The sequence below is a fragment of the Aythya ferina genome, assembly GCF_964211825.1.
Source record: "Aythya ferina genome assembly, chromosome: 7".
Classification (NCBI taxonomy): Eukaryota; Metazoa; Chordata; class Aves; order Anseriformes; family Anatidae; genus Aythya; species Aythya ferina.
The window spans coordinates 4,518,749-4,542,149 of NC_140302.1; the positions used below are offsets into that span (position 1 = coordinate 4,518,749).

General features: G+C 36.8%; 1 protein-coding gene and 1 long non-coding RNA gene across 3 annotated transcripts in view; one reads left to right on the top strand and one right to left on the bottom strand.

Moving 5' to 3' along the window:
- The window catches only part of LOC311439379, a 54,050-nt gene extending 51,428 nt beyond the window's left edge, over positions 1–2,622 (bottom strand). The window contains exon 1 of the long non-coding RNA XR_014694694.1: positions 2,156–2,622. This is a non-coding gene — a long non-coding RNA (uncharacterized lncRNA). The remainder of the gene's footprint in view (positions 1–2,155) is intronic.
- MYPN (myopalladin) overlaps positions 1–22,427 on the top strand; it is a 57,860-nt gene extending 35,433 nt beyond the window's left edge. For both annotated transcript variants that reach the window (XM_084524977.1, XM_084524978.1), the window contains exons 13-20: positions 8,519–8,740; positions 9,276–9,425; positions 10,359–10,438; positions 10,998–11,124; positions 12,595–12,802; positions 13,493–13,658; positions 15,544–15,677; positions 17,804–22,427. In XM_084524977.1, the coding sequence (XP_084381103.1) occupies positions 8,519–8,740; positions 9,276–9,425; positions 10,359–10,438; positions 10,998–11,124; positions 12,595–12,802; positions 13,493–13,658; positions 15,544–15,677; positions 17,804–17,973 (1,257 nt within the window). In that variant the 3' untranslated portion in view covers positions 17,974–22,427. The remainder of the gene's footprint in view (positions 1–8,518; positions 8,741–9,275; positions 9,426–10,358; positions 10,439–10,997; positions 11,125–12,594; positions 12,803–13,492; positions 13,659–15,543; positions 15,678–17,803) is intronic.
- Positions 22,428–23,401: the final 974 nt, after the last annotated feature.

Sequence of the window (23,401 nt, forward strand, 5' to 3'; positions counted from 1 at the left end):
AGCTTTAAATAGGAAGTCCAAAGGGATGCAGCTGTAGAGGTTTTGCTTTGTGACTGTGTAGCAATTTTCATTTCTGATAATCTCAATTAGAGAATGGTAGGAATGCAAAACTTTTTTCTTCTCACATAACGTTCTGCACACAGGATTTCATTTTTTAGTTTACAAGCTGCTCAACTCACTGCATGCACACACATTCAGACACTGCATGTTTCTAACCCAAACTAAGGAGGAAGGTAATCAAACTGTAACAAAAAGGTTTCTGCTTTCACTTTGATTGAACTAAAATACATTTTTCATTTTTTAGCATTAAATATTTTTCCAAATCTCCTGATACATATGAATTGTCAGGAAGTTGTTAGGCAAGTACTTAACAAAGAAGTTTTGGTAGCTGTTACTGGCAGACACTAAGTTTAGGGCTGTCATTATTAGAATTTAGGAAAACAACAAGCCTTCTACAAAGCTGAAGTTAAAACATATCAGTTCATTCTTAACTGGAATCAATAAATCCACCAGTCTGGGCAGTGTTTACAAAATCAAAGAAGGAATAAAAATATTTTGAGGTTAATATCACTGTAAGTCAGGTTCGTCCACCCTTGTAGAGTGCCCTAAGGACTGCTAGGTAGCTGTTCTGCCTGCAGGCGATTATTCTGCTCTCACCTTGACCATGGAGCCCTCCATCGTCATCCTGCCAGCTCATGCTTAACGCAGCAAATAATGGTTTATCCTGATCTGTCATCAATAAGGAAACTTTTCACATTTGTTAGCCCTTCTGACATAGAACATGCAAAGATAAGCAAAAAGCCATGGGATTTCTGGAATAAATTACCCTCTGTGGACAACTGCAGTGTAATACCTGTTTTTTAAATTTTGCTCTTGACCCTTCCTTCTGACAGATCACACTGCCACAGCACTTTTGAGCAAAACAACTGGCAAAGCAGTATGTTTTGCAGATGAATCACAAGTGTTACGATTTGTACTTGCTATGGTAGTAAGACAAACTATTTAGAGAACTATTGTGAAATACCAACCAGTCTTTCGAGTTAACTGCATGATAACCCCTTTAGAAACAACGATCACCACCAGCGTCAAAGTTAGCAGCTGACAGAAAGTTATTTATATACTTATTTACTATTCTGTGTGACACCAAACCTAAAGCTTGATTTGAAAATCTTTAAAACACTGAAAATGTTCAAGTCTGAGTTTTCTCCTCAGTGAAAGCAGTGAATTATTTAAGAAGTATTATTTAAAGACTTGGCAATGCTTAATATTTTTCAGAATTTCTATAGCTTTGCCATTTATAGAACAATCAACATCATGAGAGTCATACGTTGTAGAGGTGGATTCACACCTGCAGATTTTGTCCTGTTTTTTCTTTTTGTAGTTCACGCAACTTTTAAAATGAGACATATTCATCCTATATATTGCACATTTGCATTAAATTGTTTATTATAATGGGAGGAAAAAGCCTCTTACTCACTTTCTCATAAATACAAACGCAACTCTCCTCTGTATGAGATGAATGGAGCACAGAATCCAATAAGAATCCTGAAGTGTTGGCTTCCTTGCATTTTTACATACTATTTCAAAAATTCCCTCTCATAAAACGTGTTCCATAGCATTTTCCTTACTGTTATCCCAAATTTCAATTGCAGCACTTGGTCTCATCTACAGTATCTGTAGAACATGTAGGGATCATCCAAAATAAAAGCTGTAAATGACGATCTATATCTTAAAGTACTGGTATTGATTAAGATTACTATATAAAGTGCAGTAATTAATATGATAGACTTACATCCTGGTGCACTATTTATTATTATCATTGACTTCCATATGATAAGTGTTTAGCTTACAAGTCAAGATTTTCCTGTGTGTCAGCATTATGCACTCAGCATGGTATCTAATAATCCAGATGTACTCCTTCTGTTTCATCCAGCACATCATTCATCACCAACAATACAGAAATCTAGAATCAGAATGCAGTTGGTGATTTTGCTGTTGCAGAGAACAGAACACGTTAGCTTTCAGTCTTTTACAGCTATGATAATCACGAAGTTTTCATAGAAATACAGATAAAATTTTGCTAAGATTCTAGCTTCACTTTTGATCAAGCGCATGTAAAAACAAGCTGTCATTTTTACTAGAAATAACACCATACCTGTCATTTATGCAGATGGTAGTATGTTAGATTGCCAGGTAAAATTTCATCACCACTGGAAATGCTGGAAAAAATGTGGTTCAGTTATTCCAAATGTCTTAAAGTCAGATTTGCTCAGCTCTTTCAAACAGGTAATACACTAAATGAGGATTGATTTATACAATTGCAGGAAGAGGTTAGGACAAATGCCAATATATGGGAGACTTCACCCATTTTCTTCCTTAGCCTCAAGACAGTCCAACGTACATGTACAACTCTTCACTCCCAGAAGGACCGCATGACTCCATGCCAGTGGGTACAGTGAATGGTTGGTGCTGTCCCAGCTTGCACAAATCATTAACTATTCTTTAGCAGCAGCACAGAAATCTGGAAATCCCACCTTTCAGAACAGCTGTCTGACCAGGAGACATGAGTCCCTCTCTTGCCTTCTCCAGCTCAGTGAACAAAAAGTAAGAATTTGAGGCAGCATGGAACAGGCCCTCCTTTAGCAGGACTTTTCAGATAGCATTTCAGCTCTAATGGTTATGGTTGTCTGAGGAAGCTGTTAGAATTCTTTCTTCCACTTTGTGCTGGAGAAAAGAGGTAGGGACAGGCTGAGAAAGAAGGAGAATCCACTCTTCTGCCTAGGAACTAGGTCAAACACCTAGGTCTCTGTCCTTGTTCTAGTGGATGTTTAACTATTTACACACAGAGAAAGAGAACAAGGACAGAACTTCCCTCTCGTCTCCACTTCCACAATGCTGTATTAGAATGCAGATTAGAGCTTCCTCTTGGAGACTGAGTTTGAAATCCTGGGAGACAAAGCATCCAAGTCTCATAAACTGAGTGAGTGTCCAACTCTTTGATGAACAGAGAGCATGTTTCCACTTCTCCAAGTCTGTCTATCCAGCCCATCAGGCCCCTCACCTTCCCTGCAAGTAATACATCTTCATAACATTCATTCAGAATATGCCACGTAGAAGTAAAAGTAATGGGAAGAAAAGGACAGACATAGAGTCTAATGAATAAATTTATAAATTTGTAATGCAAAGTGATTATTTTAAATTTCTAGTTGAAAACATTAACAGGCTTCACATCAATGGGACTATAAATAGAGGAAATTATGCTTTACAAGCTAATCTTAGATACTAAAGGCATTATTCCCTTAAATCTTTGTTATACAAATAATATCAAACAGAAAACTGAGGTAATTAAACCTCAAAATCCTGTGCAGTAACAGAATTAAAGCAATTAACTATGTTATAATAAAAGAAGGGAAGAAGTAAGTACCTAGGCGTGTTTAACATCTTTTTTCAATAAGAATTATAAATTGTGCCCACATATCTGTGTCATTTACTATGAAGAAAAGCATGTGGCAATGCTCGTTGGTTGTGTCTTATGTAAGACCCAGATAGCAGCATGGTCACTGCCTTATTTTTAGGACAAAGAGAAAAAACACAGCTGTTTAGAAAATGCATTATTCACAGCCCTCAAATGAATATTCTTTACTTTTGCTAGTATATGCTGTACAATAAATTTGAGAGCAGAAGAAATGTAGCGTTTGTCCAAAAGCTTTTAGAACATTTAAGACCATGGTCTGTAGAGCCATCTGCAGAACCCAACTCACCACACAGGCCACATCATCACTAATACCTCAACAGTGATAAAACACAATCATCTTTTTGCAGTTTCTGTACTAAGTCAGCCTCAGAAAGGTCCCAAGAATCAATAAGTCTATTCCCCAGAGCACAATAATTACACTTAATTCAATAATCATAGTAATGAATCACTGAACAGTCACTTGCAGATGCCTTCTCAAAACCTAGATCTAAACAACAAAGTACAAATAAGTTTTCTTCTGGTAAGGATCCTGGCTTGCAGAACTCACCGCCTAGGACAGGAAACCTGAGCTCCTCATGCTGTTGCACACACTCCTGAGCCGTTCATTCCAGCTAAGTTTGTGGGAGTTAGAGATACAAACTTAATTTATTTTCTCTTCTGTTTTCCTCTTGCTCAGTCACTTTGAGCTGCATTATATTTTGAGCATCATCATTGTGTACCACAGCTGACTTCCTAGTCTCTTCAAAGGCTTGGTATTTACATATGGATAGCATGATATTCAGGCCTTGTGCTATGTAAGAGGCCCAAAACAATTAATTTGCAGGAAATAAGTTATTTCCCTGCTATCTCTGCATGGGACATGATATATGAAGAAAAACAAGAAAAGCATGTACATTGGATCTGTTGTATTTTTATCCTGATTGCTGAAAGAGTGGTATGGGGGTAGAAAGAAAGAATCCAAACTAAACAGAAGACTTCAATCAGCGTAGCCTAGATCAGACTTTAAAGCCAAGGAGTGCTACAGCTTAGAAATAGACACTGAGATGAAATATATGTCAGTTTCTTAGATAAACTGCTAACTGGGTTTAGAATAACTGCCAAATAGCCAATCTAATAGAAGTTACAACACTAACACTGGGATTAAACTGGGAAACTTGTCTGGAGTTGGCAATGAGTGGCAATCAAAATAATGTTTTTATATGGTATATGAGAATCAACACTCAACTAAAGTTCCTCTAACCTTTATGAGTGTGGTAATTTCCATGGCTTCTAGTCTGTAAAAATATCATGTTCCAGAAAAGTTGCCCAAGTGCAGCTGGCCCCCTAAATTTTTGACCCAGAAACAGAGCTTGAACCTTTGTACTCTTTGCCTTAGTCTCCTTAGCATGCTGAACTCCAGCCGAGTTTTAACATCATACCCAGCAATCAAATTGACTTGTTCTTTGTGTGACACTTTACGAAATACTCGTCTGAAACACAACCACAAACACTTTGTCCTACTCCACTTATGTAATTACATTCAGAAATAGTTTTATGGCTTACGTGATAAAACAGTTCTTCAGAAAGCCATATTAACAAATATTTTCTGTTCTTGCTAATCCTACAAGGAAATCTACCAACCAAGCAAAATCTCCAAGATTATATTCTCTATAAGACTATGTATTTCCCCTTATTTCAGAGATTTCTGTTTTTCATAAGAAATGTGGTATAACACCTTCAGTCTATGAAAGTTGGTGTTAGAATTTTTATAGCACTGTTAATTTAGTCTTGTTGATTTGTGTGTAAACTTAAATAAACATATATATGCACATTAATCACATTTAAAGGGCTAAGATTAAAGTATAAATACAACACACAGGCAACACTTCTGGGACATGGGAAACCTAACTTCAATATTTTCTAACATGCATTAAACTCAATCCAGCTAAAAATGTAGACAACTAAGATGGCCTAGTGGCAGATTTGTGTACTGCTATAAAAGAATGATGTTAACTGTTGGTAAGGCTCACAGGGCAGTAAATAACTGATCTGCTCTCTTCTTGATTTTGCGTGTTTAATTGTTTTCTATGTGAGAGAAGACAGGCCCTCTGCCTTTTCTACCTTTGTTCTTAATTAGGTTGCACTTAACAACTAAAAGGTACTGACTTTTGCAAAAGTCCTCTTCCAGTTCTAGAAGACTAAAGTCTTCTAGACTAAAGTCTTCTAGACTACTGCTTTTTTTAGTAGTCTTCTAGACTATTGCATTTATTTTATTCTCATCTGAGTACAGATTTGCCCTTCTGGAGTATAAAGTTGTCATGGATTTACTGTATCTAGTTTCTGAGGTAATGAAGTTGTGGTTCACCTCACCTACTTTGTCCATCAGCTCTGTTGCCCTGTAAACACTTGAAAAATGGCTTATCTTCACAAAGGGAATAACTGCTAAAAAGTGCTCAGATATCACAAATGAGAAACATACATGCAAAGCAGTGCATTTAACTTTAAAATATGCTGTCATAGGACAAATATCCAGAAATAATTACATTTTTTGAGAAGTTCCTTACACAAAAAGCAGTAACATGTTTAGACAGGCAGAAATGAGAACCTGTACCATATCTGCCATACTGTCCTGACCTTTTATCACATTATGATTCATTAAATGAATGAAAGGAAGGGGGGAGAGATTACCCCTAGCTTAATTAGTCCTTAATTAGCCTCCACATTTCCAAAGGCCACACAACATGTGAAATCACTGAAAATAATTTAATTCTAAGAAGAATTATATATAGTATGGTCAGGTCCTATTGGAAAACTCAAGAGACTCGAGATAATCCTTTCTGGGCAGGTGCAATTTTTTGCCACAGATTTTGCTTTCTGCTGTCAAGAACTACCTAAAACAAGAAGAAGGAATCTATTAAAAGATTTCAAAGAAGTTGAAAGAAAACCAAACTCCAAATATGTTCTTCAGTCCATCGGTCACCACAAATCATTTACATTTGAATTCTTTAATTTATGGCAGATCCTAGAAACAAAATATGGCTGCAGTACCTTTTGGTCACAGGGATGTTTCGTGAAGCAGATACTCCCGGATTTTCACTTGATTCTTCCTAAAAACACACACACCTTTTCTCAATATCAAGGCTAAAAGACTGATTGCTTAACTTTCCGCTTAGGACATTATAACCAATGTAACCACTACAAGCATTGGTTGGTTAGAAATCAGAGAATCTCTGGTTTTACACTGGCTTAACTGGTATCAGAATTTGATCTATTAAATTCATTTGCTGAGACATGCTGTGAGAAACAAAAAAAGCTCAACAGGATGAAACTTTGTAAGGCTGCTTGCTGATCATCAGCTGCTGGCCAGCCCCCGGAGCAAACAAAAGCCTGCAAGGAAAGTGGACGGTTCCATCTAGTGGCCGACTCTCCCCCTTTGGTGCATGTCTTGCACACTTCTACAGATGTGCAAGCTCAAAAATTCCCTCTTGGCAAAGCTGTACTCGCAGTGGTATATTTGAAGAGAGTATCAGCAACAGCCTGTCCCTGTCAGAGTGGAGAGAGAGTGTTATGGGTAAGGAAGGTATCTTGAAGGAGGGACCCAGCAACCGGAGCTCCCTGTGAACACTGTTACGTTGCAATTAAAGACAGTGCTCCAAAGCTGTGTGGAAGGAACAGCATCAGAGAAACAGGGATGAGTGGAAGGAGGGCTCAGTTTCCAGCAAAAACAGTTCTTTCATAAAGTACTTTCTTCCCTACCCTGAACTGTCTTTTCTTACCATAGCTAATGTTAGTAGAGCAGACCTTACAACAATCCCCCCTAAAAAAATATTTTAGATTGAGAGTGTTAAACAACATCTACCATTACAGTACCAAAGATGGATATTATTAGAGCATTTATTCCACCACAGCAATTTTGAACTTTTTTACTTAGGCTTTGTGACTGTCATGTTAATCCTTTCCATTTCTCACGCTGAGCCCTAGACCCCATCTCCTCATAACTTCCCTGCAACCTCTCAACCTTTGACCACTTCCCCCACTTCCCTCCCCACGGACTCCTGAAGAATTCAAAGACTTCTTTAGCTAACACTTCGTGATGTTTCTCAACTTTTGCTTCTTAATACTTGGGAACTATTGGTCAAAAGCACAATCACAAGTATGATGGAGTGGCTAAATAATCAGGGATATACTTCTCATGATTTGGAAACTTTGATGATTCTTTAATCAATTCTTTAACAAAGAAAAAAAATCATAACAGCAATATCTGACAGCATAAAGTGAGATTCTGAAAATCTGTGTTTGCCGTGGGAATAGAAGAAAACAGAAGCCTGCTCTCAGAAATGTCAGTGGTCAGACAATAGAAGCCAGAATGCAAGCTCTGAACTCACAAACTGCACAAAATCAGGTCTAAACAAAAGAATGTGGTTACTGCTAAAGGCCTGCATATGGTAGTAACTTCTCCACAAGTAATTTTTAATTACTTAAGTAAGATATTCCTGCTGCTGTTCATGTGTATCTGTATTGCTTTACCATGCCGAGGATAAATACAGGTTTGGTGTCAAAACCTGAAGCTGGCTGTTGGCATGAAGTTTCACATGTTACATCAGGAAACACCTGGTCAAATGTTTCTTGGTCTTGACAAAATCATCCTCATGCAGAACAATGCTCAGCTAAGTAACAAGAGGCTTCTACTGACATCAAGGCATTATGGAGGAGGCTCCTAATAACATCATACTATATGGAAATGGTTGTTTATGCAGGAATATAATGGTTTTCCATCTATTTAATCTTCTAAGGGCTTTAGTGTGCCTGTGTTTCACTTCTTTAGATTTTATTTATTTTTTTTGCTGCCTTTGAAAACACTCGGTTTCATTAGTAACATAGTGCAAACTTCATATGCAGTGAGAATCTGTTCCTGCAGACCAAATTCACTGTTTCAGTAAGTCCTAATTTAAATAGGTTTTTCTATTTTCACTCATTTTAGCATTAGTCTAAAAGTGCAAATGACTGCAAATACCATAGAACATGACTCATCTGGCTCTGAGTCATGCCTCTCTCGCTCTGCAGGAATATAGGATTTCAAGCTTTGAGCAGAGACTGATGAACGAAATAGAATTTCGCCTTGAACGCACCCCAGTGGATGAATCAGACGATGAAGTGCAACATGAGGAAATCCCTACAGGCAAATACATAGCACCCATCTTTGATAAGAGACTCAAGCATTTCCGGGTAATGGAAGGGTCTCCTATCACATTCACTTGCAAAATTGTTGGAATACCTGTTCCCAAGGTAGGTCATTCTCACTGTTTGTTAGCTGTGGAGGAATAAAAATTAACTACCTGCTATTTCCTATACAGCCCTCTGGCAAGTCACATTCTGAAGAACATAATTCTGTGGAGAGAGCTTTAAAACAAATTATTTCCCCCAACTTGCTCAAGTAACAATACCTGCTGTTGAGCATGTATCAGGTCTTGCTGTACCGTATGGACTGCAACTCAACCACCTAACTCAGAAAAAGAGAAAGTCCTAACAAAACAAAACAAAATTAACTTCTCAGAAAGATGAGAGTTGGTCTGAGATAACCAATAAAGTTTCTACACCCAAGAAAACAGAAGCTGACAATTTCAGCTGTGCAAAGGAGACGTATTGTTTTCTCAGCTCAGCCTGGAATCATTCAATTTCACATTGTAAACCACCTGTAAATTTTATGGTATTCTAAACGTTATACAAGCAACTTGTTAACTTCTGTTGTGTTCTTACCTGCGTTTTTATAGTTGCTATTTGATTACAGAGCAAGAGTAAGTCACTTCTTTTTTCTGATCAGGTATACTGGTTCAAGGATGGCAAGCAGATTTCAAAGAAAAACTCACATTTCAAAATGAGCAGAGAGGAAGATGGAACATGTTCTTTACATATTGAAACTTCTACTAATGATGATGATGGAAACTATACCATTATGGCTGCAAACCCACAAGTAAGGTGTTTTATTTTCCTCTATTGAAAAAAAAAAAAAAAAAAAACTTTTTTTTTGTCTTTGTATAATATGTGTCAATGGTAACAAAGTTGGCCACCTAGTCCAACTATGACTGTATCAAAAATCAGATGCTTCAGAGGATAGGAGAGGGAAATATAATGCAGAATGATGAAACTACTCCCCTGTTCTTACTCACCTCAGTCACAATCATTAAGGATATTCTTTTCACATTAGTAACCCCTGCCCTATCTCCTGAAACCCTGCCTGTTGTAGACAGCTGTCTTTTGAGATATAATGACAAGGCAGACATCATATGTCAGGCAGGAAGAATAGAGCAAAGGGAAACCAATAGGTACATCAAAATTTGAAAGCATTAACAAACACAATTATTCTTTATCTAGCCTGCAAAAAATGTGCATCTGCAAGTAGTCTTGTCCCCTACTCACTCCTCTTCACTCCATTTGCTAGCTTAGCTGTTTATTTAGATGTACAGTAAACTAGATCAGGCAAGTTTTCCAGCTGAAATTTTCACTTTTTTTCTGAATTATACTTCAGCCAAATACTAAGTTTCCATGTGGCAGCGCAAACAACTATGCTAATACAAATACAGCAGCAGACAGTACCTGTGGAGACACGGTAGCAGGAATGAACAAGCAAGGACAGACACTAAGCTGGTTTATATAGCGCTGCTGCACAATGCATTGCCACAGCCTTGAAGAGTTTGAGAAACACTGCTCTAGACACACAAAGAAACACCTGCCTCACCTGCACTCCACCACACACTAAAAGCAGTTGCTTCTAAAGTGTAGTTACACTGAGTTCACTTACATAACGAAAACAAATCCTAATGCATTGTAGATGTTAAATATTTATACTTTACAGTTAAATGAACTATTAACCAACTACTAATTCTGTTTCCATTGTGATTTGCAGGGAAGAGTCAGTTGTTCAGGCCACCTGATGGTTCAGAGTATCCCTGTTCGGGGCCGAATATCAACAATTCAGCCTCACAGGTAAAAGGAAAACAAATCCTTCACACCCTCCTTATGCTTCTTATTGAAGGCATTCAAAATAACTTGCAGCTGTACTTCAGCATACTCTCCACTTCAGTTCTCAACCATTAAATGGAAATAACAGCAGCACATACCTCCCAACCAGTCGCTTCTAGAGTGTAACATTTTTGAAAGTCATCTTTAGATGCAGGGAAGTTTTAATGTAAAGTATTATTTCACTTGTTTTAGTAGAGTTAGAGGAAAGGAATGGATTAGCCTGATGAAATTCAGCCAAAAAAAAAAAAAAAAAAAAAAAAGAAATAAAGGGCAGCTTGGGAATCCAATGATACTACCTAATATAGTTCATTTAATAATCTAAATTGAAAATATGCAATTAAATCATAGAATCATAGGATAATTACAATGTAAATTACAATGTAAATCAGTGAATTTCTTTCTACCCTTTTATTTAGCTCAAACTATCTGTTCCTACTTTTCTGCAATTTCTTTCTGTACTTAGCATTTAAAAAGGTAAAGGAATTTGGCTTCCAAACATACACGTGGAATTTTTGTCTTGCAGAACAAGATCCCGGGTACCAGAGGGAGACAGAGAAGCAGTTCAAGAACGCTTTTTCAGGCCCTATTTTCTACAGGCTCCAGGTGATATGGTAGCACATGAAGGGCGACTTTGTAGACTGGATTGTAAGGTATTAACAGTTTCCTCTGTTCTTCTCTCTATTCATATCTGTGTATATGTATTAGTAGGTGTTTTCATGTTTCTATTGATTGCATGAACACTTTCTGTTAAAGGTTAATGCTTCATTTTTAAAAGTTTTTGCTTATTGTCATTCTCTCTGAGTGGATTCGGGGACTTCTTTACAACATATGCTGTATGGCATGAAGAACACAAAGAACACAACCCCAAAAACAGAAGGCTCACTTATCGGGTTGTTCAAATTACTAAATACATTCACCGTGTCCTTACCAGTCCAAACTCCAAAAGTTCATCTGGGAATGACAGGTCTTCCTGCTGCACCATCAGATTCTTGAACTTAATCCATAACAGTTCAAAATCATGAGAGAATTAGCATGTTGTATTCTGTTCAACCTAGCATTTCCATTGTATTAGACTGAATCACTGAAGATTAATACTCCCTAAAAAAGAAGGAATAGAGCCTAGCTCATTTTATGCTTCCCTAACGTGCTGAAGAATCCCAATTTATAGATTCAAATCCCAAATACAGAGTTGTCAGAAATTAGAGTACACGCATAATGAATTTCCTGTTATTGAACAGCATTAAGAAACTCACATTCTCCAGTATATTTTGGTAGCTGTTCTATGTCCCAGTAGTACAGACAGAAAGGTGGTAGTGCTGACACTGACCTCTTCAGTGCTCCAGAATGTCTCCTACCCTGAGCAGAGTAGAAGCTTTGAAGCAGATGTAAATGCTTCCCTGAAGATGAGTAAGATTGATTACTACTTAATTTACAACATAAAGTTTGCTAGGGAGCATGCCAAAGAATTTGACTATTCTTAGCTCTGCTGTCCTAGCAGAGCTTGAGAAGTCTTAGAGCATGTCTGGTATTACAAAAACCTGGAAGAAAGCAGCTCTTTGTTCATGCAAGTTCCACTTCCCTCTTTCTCTGGTTTGTAGAATAGTGTTTGGAAAGGAATATTTTGGAGATGAGTAAGTACTTCTATCTACCAGAAAGATCTTTAAGAGTATAATAGTCTAATAACCTTTTTATAAAATATGTATCTTCTGATAAAGCATATAAATTTAACATCTACAAAGAAGTATATAATTCATCAAAATTTCTGAAATACAAAGTCATTTGTATAGAACACTTAAATGTCTGTTAAACTGAGTAGTTTTGATTTATAATCATCACTAAAAAAAAGGAAAACTGGCAGATTATTAGAAGATTTCTGTGAATCTGATTATATAATCAAGTTTTGTCCTTTCTGACTAAGATAAATGTAAGCATTTCATATATTTGTTTCTCTTGGTATTTGTTTGTTTTCTGTTTTGATTATTTTTGGAACTAATCAGTAAAATAAACAACCCAGAAGCTGACATTATTCAGATGATATCTGAAGAAAGGCTTACCTATGAATTTACTAAAATTCAGTTGTCAGTTTGACATCTGCCTCTGGCTGTTTCACTCTCTGCTAGGTGAGTGGGTTACCAACGCCAGACCTGACGTGGCTTCTGAATGGCAAACCTGTGTTACCAGACGGCACCCACAAGATGCTGGTCAGAGAGACTGGAGTTCACTCTCTGCTCATTGATCCTCTCTCACAAAATGATGCTGGAACTTATACTTGCCTTGCCACTAATCGAGCAGGACAAAATTCATTTACTCTGGAGCTGACTGTTGTAGGTAAGAATCATTGAAAAATTAGTTGAGTGCTGTAGTTATTTACATGCCTTTCTCCAGAAATATCTCACTTAGTTTTCATAAAGACAGTTAATTCACTGATAGCAGTTATAGTTCAATGGCTGTAACACTCATTTGATGGAGAGAAATGGACCTGGTGCTCAGCTGAGAGGTGCAGTCCTGTTACTAGCAGAGGTCTTTAAGAATTCTGAATCATCATCACGCTATTTCTCTTGTCTTGGCAAAATTACATTCTTAATTTTCTCCCCAGAATTCGTAGGGTTTAAATTCATAAAATATGCTGAGGTCTCCTAGATGCCAGTTCTGATTTAATTTATTTATTTCTTTTAAGTATTTTTGAATAAAATAAATACAAACATGAATACTGTTCTTTATTAAAGTCTTGCAAGATGCAAGCTGTTGAAATACACTGATCCGGCATTAATTTCCTGCTATGGTAGTACATTTACACCCATGCATACATATATGTATGCATTCTTTAATGCCTATTATTTGCTGTATGTTCTCTTATAGGGGCTGCATCACAGCATTTCACTTTCCTTCCAATATCTCATAAAAAATTTACAACCTATTTTGATATCACAAGAACCATTTGTTTGCATTCTTCCCTATTGTTCAAAGACAAACAAAGAAAAAAATGGTTGGTATTAATCCTTCTTCTTCTTTTTCCAGCAAAGGAAGTAAAAAAAGCCCCCATGTTTTTGGAGAAGCTTCAGAACTGTGGTGTTCCAGAAGGGTACCCGGTCAGATTAGAGTGCAGGGTTGTGGGAATGCCACCCCCCATATTTTACTGGAAGAAGGATAATGAAACCATCCCATCAAACAGAGAGAGGATGAGGTACTGTACCATCATACCCATACTAGGAATTTCTTGCAGCTGGACCAATTGTTTCACTGAAAAGCTGTGCAATTAATACAGGCGGTATTCTTAAAACTATTTATTTCTTCCACATAAAGTTTTAAAATGCTGGCTTCGCTGTCAGGTGAACAAGAGCGGTTCAAAATGGAAACCATATTTTCCAGTGGCATGGAAAATAACATGCCACTGCTTCAGAGAACAAGGATAAACCTTTCAGGTCACAGGCCTAATAAACATCTTGTAATCAAATATACTGTTATGGTATTTTTCATGTGTTTTAGCAGCTTGTTCTCTCTTTAAACTTTTTTTCCCACCATTTAGCTCTAACTAAAGATGAATTCAAACAGTTCAAACTCAGAACAGTTAGAAGATGGTTCTGAATGCCACAGAGCATGGGATAACAGAGAGCTTAGCACATCAGATATAGAGGCAGATAAAGTCTGGTCACAATCACAGGCAAATACTTTGCTTACATAATGCAACATTGAGTGGATTCAGCTCTTCCATTCAAATACAACACTTTTTTATTTTTTGGAAAAGAAAAACTGATGAAATAGTGTATGTGACTCTGATTAATAAAAAAAATGTTTTGTGGTGTTAAACACTACTTTGATATAAATCTGATTTCAAATATTTTACTTTACTTGGCTCCAACTATTGATCTGATGCAGTCATTGGCTCTCTGCTATCAACTTCAAAAAGCACCGTTTTCACATGCATACACTGAAGCCTACCTGTAAGGAAAACTTGCTCAGCAGCAGCACTTGCTGTGAATGGAAACTTTACTTGATAAAGTCCTGCCCTTTGCAGGAATGTCTAAACCCAAGCCTTCAACTGGCTCCACGGAGATCCATTTGTGCAATGAGCATTTTGCTTGCTTTTCCCTATCTCACCTATTATTTTCCTGCTGAGAAAGAGACCAAGAGATGTTTTCTGTATCGTGATATGGACATACATGAGCTTCTACATTTCTGTGTCACCAGTGTAAGGCAAATTATGTGCTGTGGATAGCAAAGGCTGAATGTTCCCTTTTTTATTTAGGAGCACAAAATGTCCTCTCGACCTGAAATTTTGTGGTTGGATGTTTCATTCCAGTTCGTATGGAAGCAAAATGTCAATTTTCAGAACATCCTGCAACTCCAAGTATTCTGATGTGCTCATCTCCCACTTGTTTCTTTTTAGTGAGGGAAACACTAAAAAACCTGGTTTGTTGATAAAAAACAGGTTTGTTGATAAAAACAACCAGCTACAGCCTAGGGAACAGGGGAGCCTCAGTTCTTTGATAAACTACTGAATAGTTTTTCTTGTAACTCGTGGCCAGAAAGCCTTGGATTGCTGAAAAACAAAGGAAGAGGAGGGAACAATGAAACAGATTTCATTTGCAATGTTGTCCAAATGAATCTTCATGATTTTGCCACTCAGGCATTTTTCTCATGCCTGAAAAAAAATGGGTGCCATAAGAAAGCTTCAGACTGGCTCTGATTACTGTTGTGAAAAATACCACAAGTTTGTACAAATGTTGTTCCTCCTGCTGCAGGGTGTTTTCTCCTGGTTCAGAAGCCGCTTTGCACAGGTTTAGTTCATTGGACTTCAGTAAGCAATTGCAATATTAACACATACAGAACAAAAGTTCAGCTTACAGTGTCACGCCTTGGCTTTGCACAGCTGAGAGGATCAAGAATAGATTTCAGCAACCCAGATCATTTGGCTGGGGCCATATTGAAAGCAAATCTATTGAGTGTAAAGGTCTTGGTCTGCTACCTCTTTGAGAATAGAAGTTAGGTGTATTTGTTTCATAGTGAACGTACGTACTGTAAAATCTCAAAATTGACAAATTCTAACTCAAAAACACTTCTTTTCCCAGCATGCACCAAGATACAACCGGGTATGTCTGCCTTCTGATTCAGCCTGCCAAGAAAGCTGATGCGGGCTGGTATACCTTGTCTGCAAAAAATGAAGCTGGTATTGTCTCTTGTACTGCTAGACTTGACATATATGGTAGGTTATCGACTAGTCGGTAAAACAAATCAGTGTTTTCTTTGACAGGTCCCAGCCCTCATTCAGTTCTTAGTCCTTAAATTGCCAGTTTTGCCGTGGATAAGACATTACAGTCACTGCATGATTTTATTTTAATATGGCCACCAGGAGGAGGCAGAATGATATCATTAAATAACCAGATTGGCTCTCCCACACCAGTTTAGAGGTACCCACCTCTAAAAAAAAAAAAAAAAAGAGGAAAAAAAAAGAGAGGAGTTTTGCACAGTATTCTCTGTTCATGTTTTCCGCCTTCCACCTCCCTAAACACGTAAACATACAATGCATGCATATTCAAATTGAACCTCTGACACACACACAGCAGTGCTACAGCACTGACCTGAGATGGAACAATACATTTGACACAGGAAAACAGACACCTTCTTCCAGGCAGCATGTGTGATGCAAACTCTGCCTATCTAATGCAAGCTAGCTGAGAGGATAATGTGTCAGTCCAGGACTCAGAAGGCCCAAGCCTAGTTCAAGAACTATGGCATGTCATTTAATTTCTCCTTATCTATGCAGGATGTATGTACTAGTTAAGGCAATTTATCTAGACCCCCAAAAGAAGAGAGAATACTTCAATTACTTAAGCAGTAATAAAATAATAATAATAAAAATAATAATAAAAAAAAAAAAAAAAAACATGGCACAAACTATGGGGTTGTGTCCATACTCTTAAAGGGAAAAAGTAGTTTTCAACCTTGTATTTCTTAAACAACAACAAAAACCACTTAGTATCAGGGATAACCACAAGTCACCCACACATCTCTGTCAGTTTTCTGCCACCTTGTGGTGATATAGACAACAGAAATGTAATGTTCAACACAGGGCTGGTGAGGGGCTGATTCAAAACAGAATACACAAAATGAGAAATAATTCCTTAGGTGTCTAAGTGTGGTGAGACGGACATTAAATTTTCATATGAAGGATGCAAGCTACAAGCAGGAAAATGAAGGGAAGTAATAAATGTTTCTAAAGAGTCTGCAAGTCTTGTACGCCAAAGGCAGTGACAGAAACCACTTTTATTTGTGCAATTTCAAATGAGTGGGGAGTGAAAGTTTGGTCTTGAATTTGTGATTCCATGTGTACAGAAAAAACTACAGTAATGAGAGCATGGCACAAATGCAAACATGTTGTTGGGGGCTGTTAAAAAAAATGGAAAGCATGGAAAGATAATAAACATTTCTTATCAATGCATAATATGGAGATTATATGTCTCCCACACTAAACTATTCTCCAATTATTGTAGCCTGAACTTGTACTTTTTTAATTTTAATTACTAGTGGGGTTGGAACTAGAAGAGCTTTAAAGGTCCCTTCCAACCCAAACCATTCTGTGATTCTATGCCTGTCAAATTTGAGTGCAGACTTGGAGGTTTTGTATGGATAAAGATAGGTTAAGACAATACTCATTTCCCCTTTGTAAAATATTTTAAGAATTATAGCTGTTAATTATCAAGCAATAGCCAAATGTTCTCACAAAATTGTAATAGTATTTTTTTATATGGGAACATGTTGCATCTTACTTCTAAATTATTAAATATTTAACTTTGGATTCTGTAAGTGTTAGTATGATTACATTTCATTCAGTATATTATAAAAAAATCTCAGAAACATTACTAATTGTAAATAGCAGAGAAAAATCAAAACTGTAACCACTTAAAAAAAAAAAAAAAAAAAAAAAAGGGAAGGAAAAAAAGTCCTCTAGAGGGTGGAATAGTACAAAATCAGAGTTATGTTCAGTTTGTTCATCTCTGTTAACACTACAGTATGTCTTTTAATTGCAAGAGCTTTGGAGAAGGCTCCAAAGATTAAATGATTAAACTCTGGACTTACTGAAATCCATGTAAGTGTTGCCATTGAATTGTACAGGGATGGAATTCCATCAATACTGCAATAAAAATACTCATCTCATCAATTATATGGATGATAATATTTGAAGGAACAGACCCTAAAACAGGAAACAAAATGCAGTGCTCTCTTCAAGGATGTTGGAAACAGCTTTTCATTTGTGTACATTGGCTTCTGTTGTTTCATTTTTAACTTAATTAGATGTTTACGTCGTCTCTTCTGTTTTTGTTGCTTCAGCTCAGTGGCACCATCAAATTGCACAGCCAATAAAGCTTCGACCTGGTGGTGGCCGGTATGCAAACATTACTGGTCAAGGACTCGAGATTTTTTCTGCCTTCCCAACTACTGAAAGCCCTATGCTGTTTTCATCCCCAACCCAAAAGGTGGTGGAAAGTGAAGAACTTTGAAAAATATAAGCAAACAATGGCTCCAGTTACACCTGCAGAAATACTAGAACTGTGAAAAAAAAAAATAAAGAGGTACAAGTCAAGATGCCAAGGTTTACAAGCGACCTGTTTGTAATTAAGTGTACTGCTGCTGCAAATTTTGCAAGTAACATATACAAGACTTTTGCATAGTATTTTACTGCAGGATAATTGTGGTATGGAGTGTTGTGCAATAAATTCAGTACTGTGTAGTTTGCTAAGAATTACATAGTAAACATAGTTTTCAGCACTTAAAAGCCAATACCACTTCTACTGCTTGAATTAAAGCTACTGTGTTGTAGCAAGCCATGTTAAGGATTGATGATGTTTAGCTGGAAAACTACCAGTGAAAACGTCAACACTACATTAACAACAATCCTGAATGAGGGTAAACAACATGACTTTGAATGTAATTCTAAAAAAAAAATGCCAAAAAAAATCACAAAGCACAAGTAAAAGGGAAAAGATGTAACTCATTTTTATATATGATTATGCCAGATAATTTTAGAATTGTTGACTCAAGACTAGATAAGTAGAGCATTTCATGTAGGTACAGCTGTGTACCCTATATATTTATATTTGTGTGTGTGTGTACTCCATGAATTGTGTACTCATGGTGTAATGATTCATAAAGTAAGGTACAGGACACGTGCCTAGGACTCTAACATAGGAAACTAAACTTCCTGTAGTCTGAAGCATGTTCTGTAGAACTCATAGCTGAAAGTATTTTCCAGATGTGCTTCATATTTTTTCTTTACATTGATAGTGATTTTCTGCCTTTAAACACAGATTATATCAAACTTTTATCTTCAGGGTTTTCAAATATCAATCTCTTTCTCCTCATTTTTAATGTGACTGAAAGAAAAGTATCTACCAGCTAGCTTGCTTTTTAACTAACTGGAAAGGAATTATGATCCAGTAGAATTAAATGATTTCACCGTCATTTAGGAAACGATCACAAGTGTGGTGTCTACTTTGAAGACAGAGGAAATTCAATTAATACACAAAAAGTTATGAATTCAAGCAACAATTATGGACAAAGAGCTAAAAAGCCCTACTGTATTTAATAATAGTAGCAAATAAGGCAATTTAATGAAGGTGCAACAGAAGGTGCTGAGAACACAACTGATTTAAATTCATTTAGCATCTATACAGTTGTACAGCACTTAGAATCTGGGAATATCCAAGATGATTTCTTGCACCTTTAAGTTATTGCTATCTCTCTTCTTTAGACATTGTTTTCAAGCAGTTCTTGCTTCCTGCTTTCAACATGGCTGAAGCATATACAACAAAGTCCTGATCAAAGTCACAAAGATGAAAACTTAACAGATACTGTCATGTTAGATCTTATTTGGATTTTTTTCAATACTTAGTGTAACTTAAAAATTGCAAATGCAAAGAAAACAATGAGGAATTATCTTGAGAGCAAACCAACACTAGATATAGCCAGAGACTGAGAAAGAGAAAGCCTCTCACTCCTTGGTTTCCTACAAAACCAACTTTTGATGTCACTAACTGTTGGTTCCCTAAGGGTTCGGGGGAAGAGAGTTTATAGTAGCGTTCCACTTCCTGTCTGAGTGGAGACCATATCATAAAACCACCATTACAACTTCAGCACCTTTGTTAGAAAACTTAGGTGATTCACCCCAGACTGAGCAGACCAGGAAGCTAAGATATACTCCTATCCTGAACGACAAAACAAGGAACAGTGACTTCAGTGGGAAAGCAGAAATGCCAGTTGTTGCTGATGTTGCATCTCCTCCCTGGCAAACAAAATAAAACTACTAGCTATTAAAAGCAATACACTGATTAAAGTGACATCAGTTATGGGATGTCCAATTTAAGACAAATTGTGGGACTCCAGGAGAGAGAACCCATCGTTCCTCCAATCTGTTGGTTTCTAGGATGGCTTAGGGATTCAAAAGCTAAACCTAGAGTGAGTCAAATTTGGGCAACCCAAAATTTAAAGTTTCCCATGTCAGTAACTTCTCTTGGGAAAATAATACAAGGGAAGTTTTTAGTTTTTGTTTACTTAATCCAGTGCTGTAGGGAAGCGGGGAGAGAGGAAATTAAGACACAAAAGGTAACGTTCAACCTCCATCTACAGCCCTGGTCTTCTCATTACTTCATGACAGAACTGAAAAGTGAATTTTGATCCAAAGTATTCAAAACTGGATATTGTTCATCAGGCTTTGCACCTAGTACAGGCCCAGTTGAGCTGTTTTCCTGTCTAGCACTCCACTGTGGTCCCCTTGCCTGGCTTTAAGTAAGGGGTTGGACCAGATGACTTCCTGTGGTTCCTTCCAACCTAAATCATCCTATACTTCCTAAATTCTTTTACTTTCCACTGCCTGTCTGAATATCCTGTATAGATTAAGTTACTGACTGAGTAGAAACTAAGAAGCACAAGCTTCTCCTTTTTCACTGTGATATATTCCACTAGTCTTGATACCTGATTTCTTTACACAGTTTAGAAGAAAGGAATAGTAGTACTTATTACTAGCAAATACCTGGCTACCAGTGCTAGAATCATACTTGCTAATATTACTGATGTTAGCAGTGATTCTCACATTTTATAACATCAGACAACATGCCCAAGAACTTGGTACAAAATTAAAGGACAATATGCACGGAGAAAAGATTTTTTCGATAATTTCACTGAAGTATCTCCTGCCTTACAGCATTATAACCTGAACAAACAAGCTGAAAGTTAAATGGTACACAATTTTTTAAAATGTACATTCATTTGTTTTTGGAGGTGTGAAAGACAAAAAGCTACTGCTGAAAGACTTTTCCCAAAAATCTGTATAAGGATTAATCCTTAGTCATTCAACAAGAGGCCCCAGAAGTCCCATTGAGAAATAGGCTACAGAGAGTGAGTCACCAGAATCTGTCAGCTGAACTTTAATGTTATCTTCATGATGGTATTTACTAGCAAAAGGATCAAAACTTTATTTACCATACCTCCCTATGCAATGCATAAGTGAGTAGAATTACATTCAGTGTATCTGACAAACAAAACCAGTATCTGGTCCCAAATGGTCTGTAGCCATTAATTTTTACTCATTAACTGCTACAGCACATTTTTCTTCTGCATATACTGAGCCCATAAAATAAGCGTGTAAAGGAAGCTTATGTGAATGGATGTAAATGCTGTTAAGTAGTAATACTGCTGTGCTTGTCTCAAAGAAGATGCACAAATGATGCTTGTGTTGTTGACTGATGGAAAAGCCAAGGGGAAAAATCACTTGTGTAAGCAGAAGAGACAGCACTGAGTTTTCACAAAACTTGATGTTTTAGTTCATGTGCCGTGAAGGTATCATACTGTGTCAAGATGCACTAGAGACTATGCAATTGTGCACTCTTCCTGAGCAGCTTGACTTTTCATTGTTTTGTTCAATTGAGTAGCTGATTTCACACTTCACACTAAAACAGTATTTCATTCTCTTATTCAGGGCAGGCTACTACAACAACAAAAATCAATGTTAGAGCATTTACTGAAGTCATTGTTAGCTAAAATCCAGTAATACACCACATTGTGAAGCATAACATTATATCAATGAGATATAGAAATGCTTATTTTCGTAAACTTTCAATAACAGGTCATTTTCTGATTCAGAATCTTGTAGGTTTATTTAGTTTCTTGTTCTGTTCTAGTCCTGGTTTTCTATATGACCAGAGGCACCATATGTTTCAAACCATATCAGAAATTACAATTTCTGTGTTGTAATTCCAGAAGGCTAAGGTATTATTTTCGCTTTAAAATTTTGGTCCACCTTGGTACAGGACCCAGTCCTCAGCAGCATCATAGAGCAGTCTGCATTGAACTGACAGACTTCTTGCCTTAAAACAGCTGGATTGAGATCATTTGCTTCCATACAGAACGTGGAGCATACCTTCTGAATGCCTCACATACACTAACATGAGAAGAAGAGAGTATACTTCAGAATACAAAAAGCCAAGTCTGCAGTCTTTTACTTAATATGTAAACAATTGCCAACTCCAACTGTTTACAGTAATGATAGATAATGCAAAGATACAAATCTGGAATGAGAATTCCTATAAGAACTGTGTTCTTACTGCTACAATGGTAAAAAAGCGTTAGTTTCTGGAAAATGTCTTCGTACAAAACAATTAGCAAGATCTAATGAAATATTTTAATTATTAAATATTGAAGAAGTGATTCACTGTTAATTGCCTTACTATTTCCAATACATAGATGTTCACTTTGAGCCTTAAAATTCTATTTTATAAGTTTTTCTTGATTAAAGTTGATATTTTTTATTTTTTTTTGATCCAAAGTTATTCTCTATGGGAAAGAAAAATGTTAATATCAGTTTTAAAGGACATTTTAAATGCATATAAATGGAAAAGAAAAAAAAAAGCCTGACTGTTTAGTAATGTACTTCCCTTCATCTCACCTGAATTTAAATAAATGCTTCAGAGTTGCATACAAAAGTGTGTCCTCGATGTGTTCAAATAATTGAGAAAGTGTGGAACAAGACCCGAAGTTTCTTCAGAACTTGGCTTTGACAGCTGATGACATTAATGGAATTAGACTTTACATTTTTTAGAACAAAATCATACAGTACCCAGTTATTATACAGTTAGAGATATCCTAGACATGATTCTAGCATATAGCTGTGAGATGCAGTTGCTATTTTTTTTCTTAATACCAGTTTGCTCTTGTTTTAAATTGTGTTTTCTTTATGTGATAACTGCAGCCCCTCCATCAAGTTTTCTCAGGGCAACCAGAGCAAAAGCCAAGGAGTCTTTAGGACAATTTGCAAGTTTTAGAGGTCAACAGACTTGTCAGATTATCAGCATCTAGTAGAATTAGTCCCCCAGATCTATGTTTGGGTATATAATTCTTACAGACTGTCATACCTGAACTCCATAGTGTCTCAAAATTTCTTGTACAATCTGTCTGCCACACTGGTCATCCAACTTACTTTCTCAACCCTTAGCTGTGTATCCAATACTTAAGTGAAAATTGAATGAAGGCCAACCAAGGAAACAAACCACACTAAATTTCACTCTTCCTGATAATTGCATTCAACTTGAATGATTAAGCATATTCTTTGTATAAGGGTCCATCATCAGACTATGGAATGTATTTTAAATGAGCAGCAGATGCAAAATGAACACTTCAAGGAAGCTGGATCTTATAACCCTGGCATAGAAGACAACAGGGGAAAAAAAAAAAAAAAAAAAAAAAAAAAAAAAGGATGTGTTCTATTACATTTGTTGTTCTTGATTTTGTTTTCCCATTTAACCATGTTTCTGTACTCCTGCATGGCTTGATTTTTAGGTACATCTATATCTGTTGGGTCAGAGACAATGTTCTTAAGACCATTTCAGCTCAGCTACAGCTCCATGAGCTAAAGCAGCTGCAACATGTTATCATCTC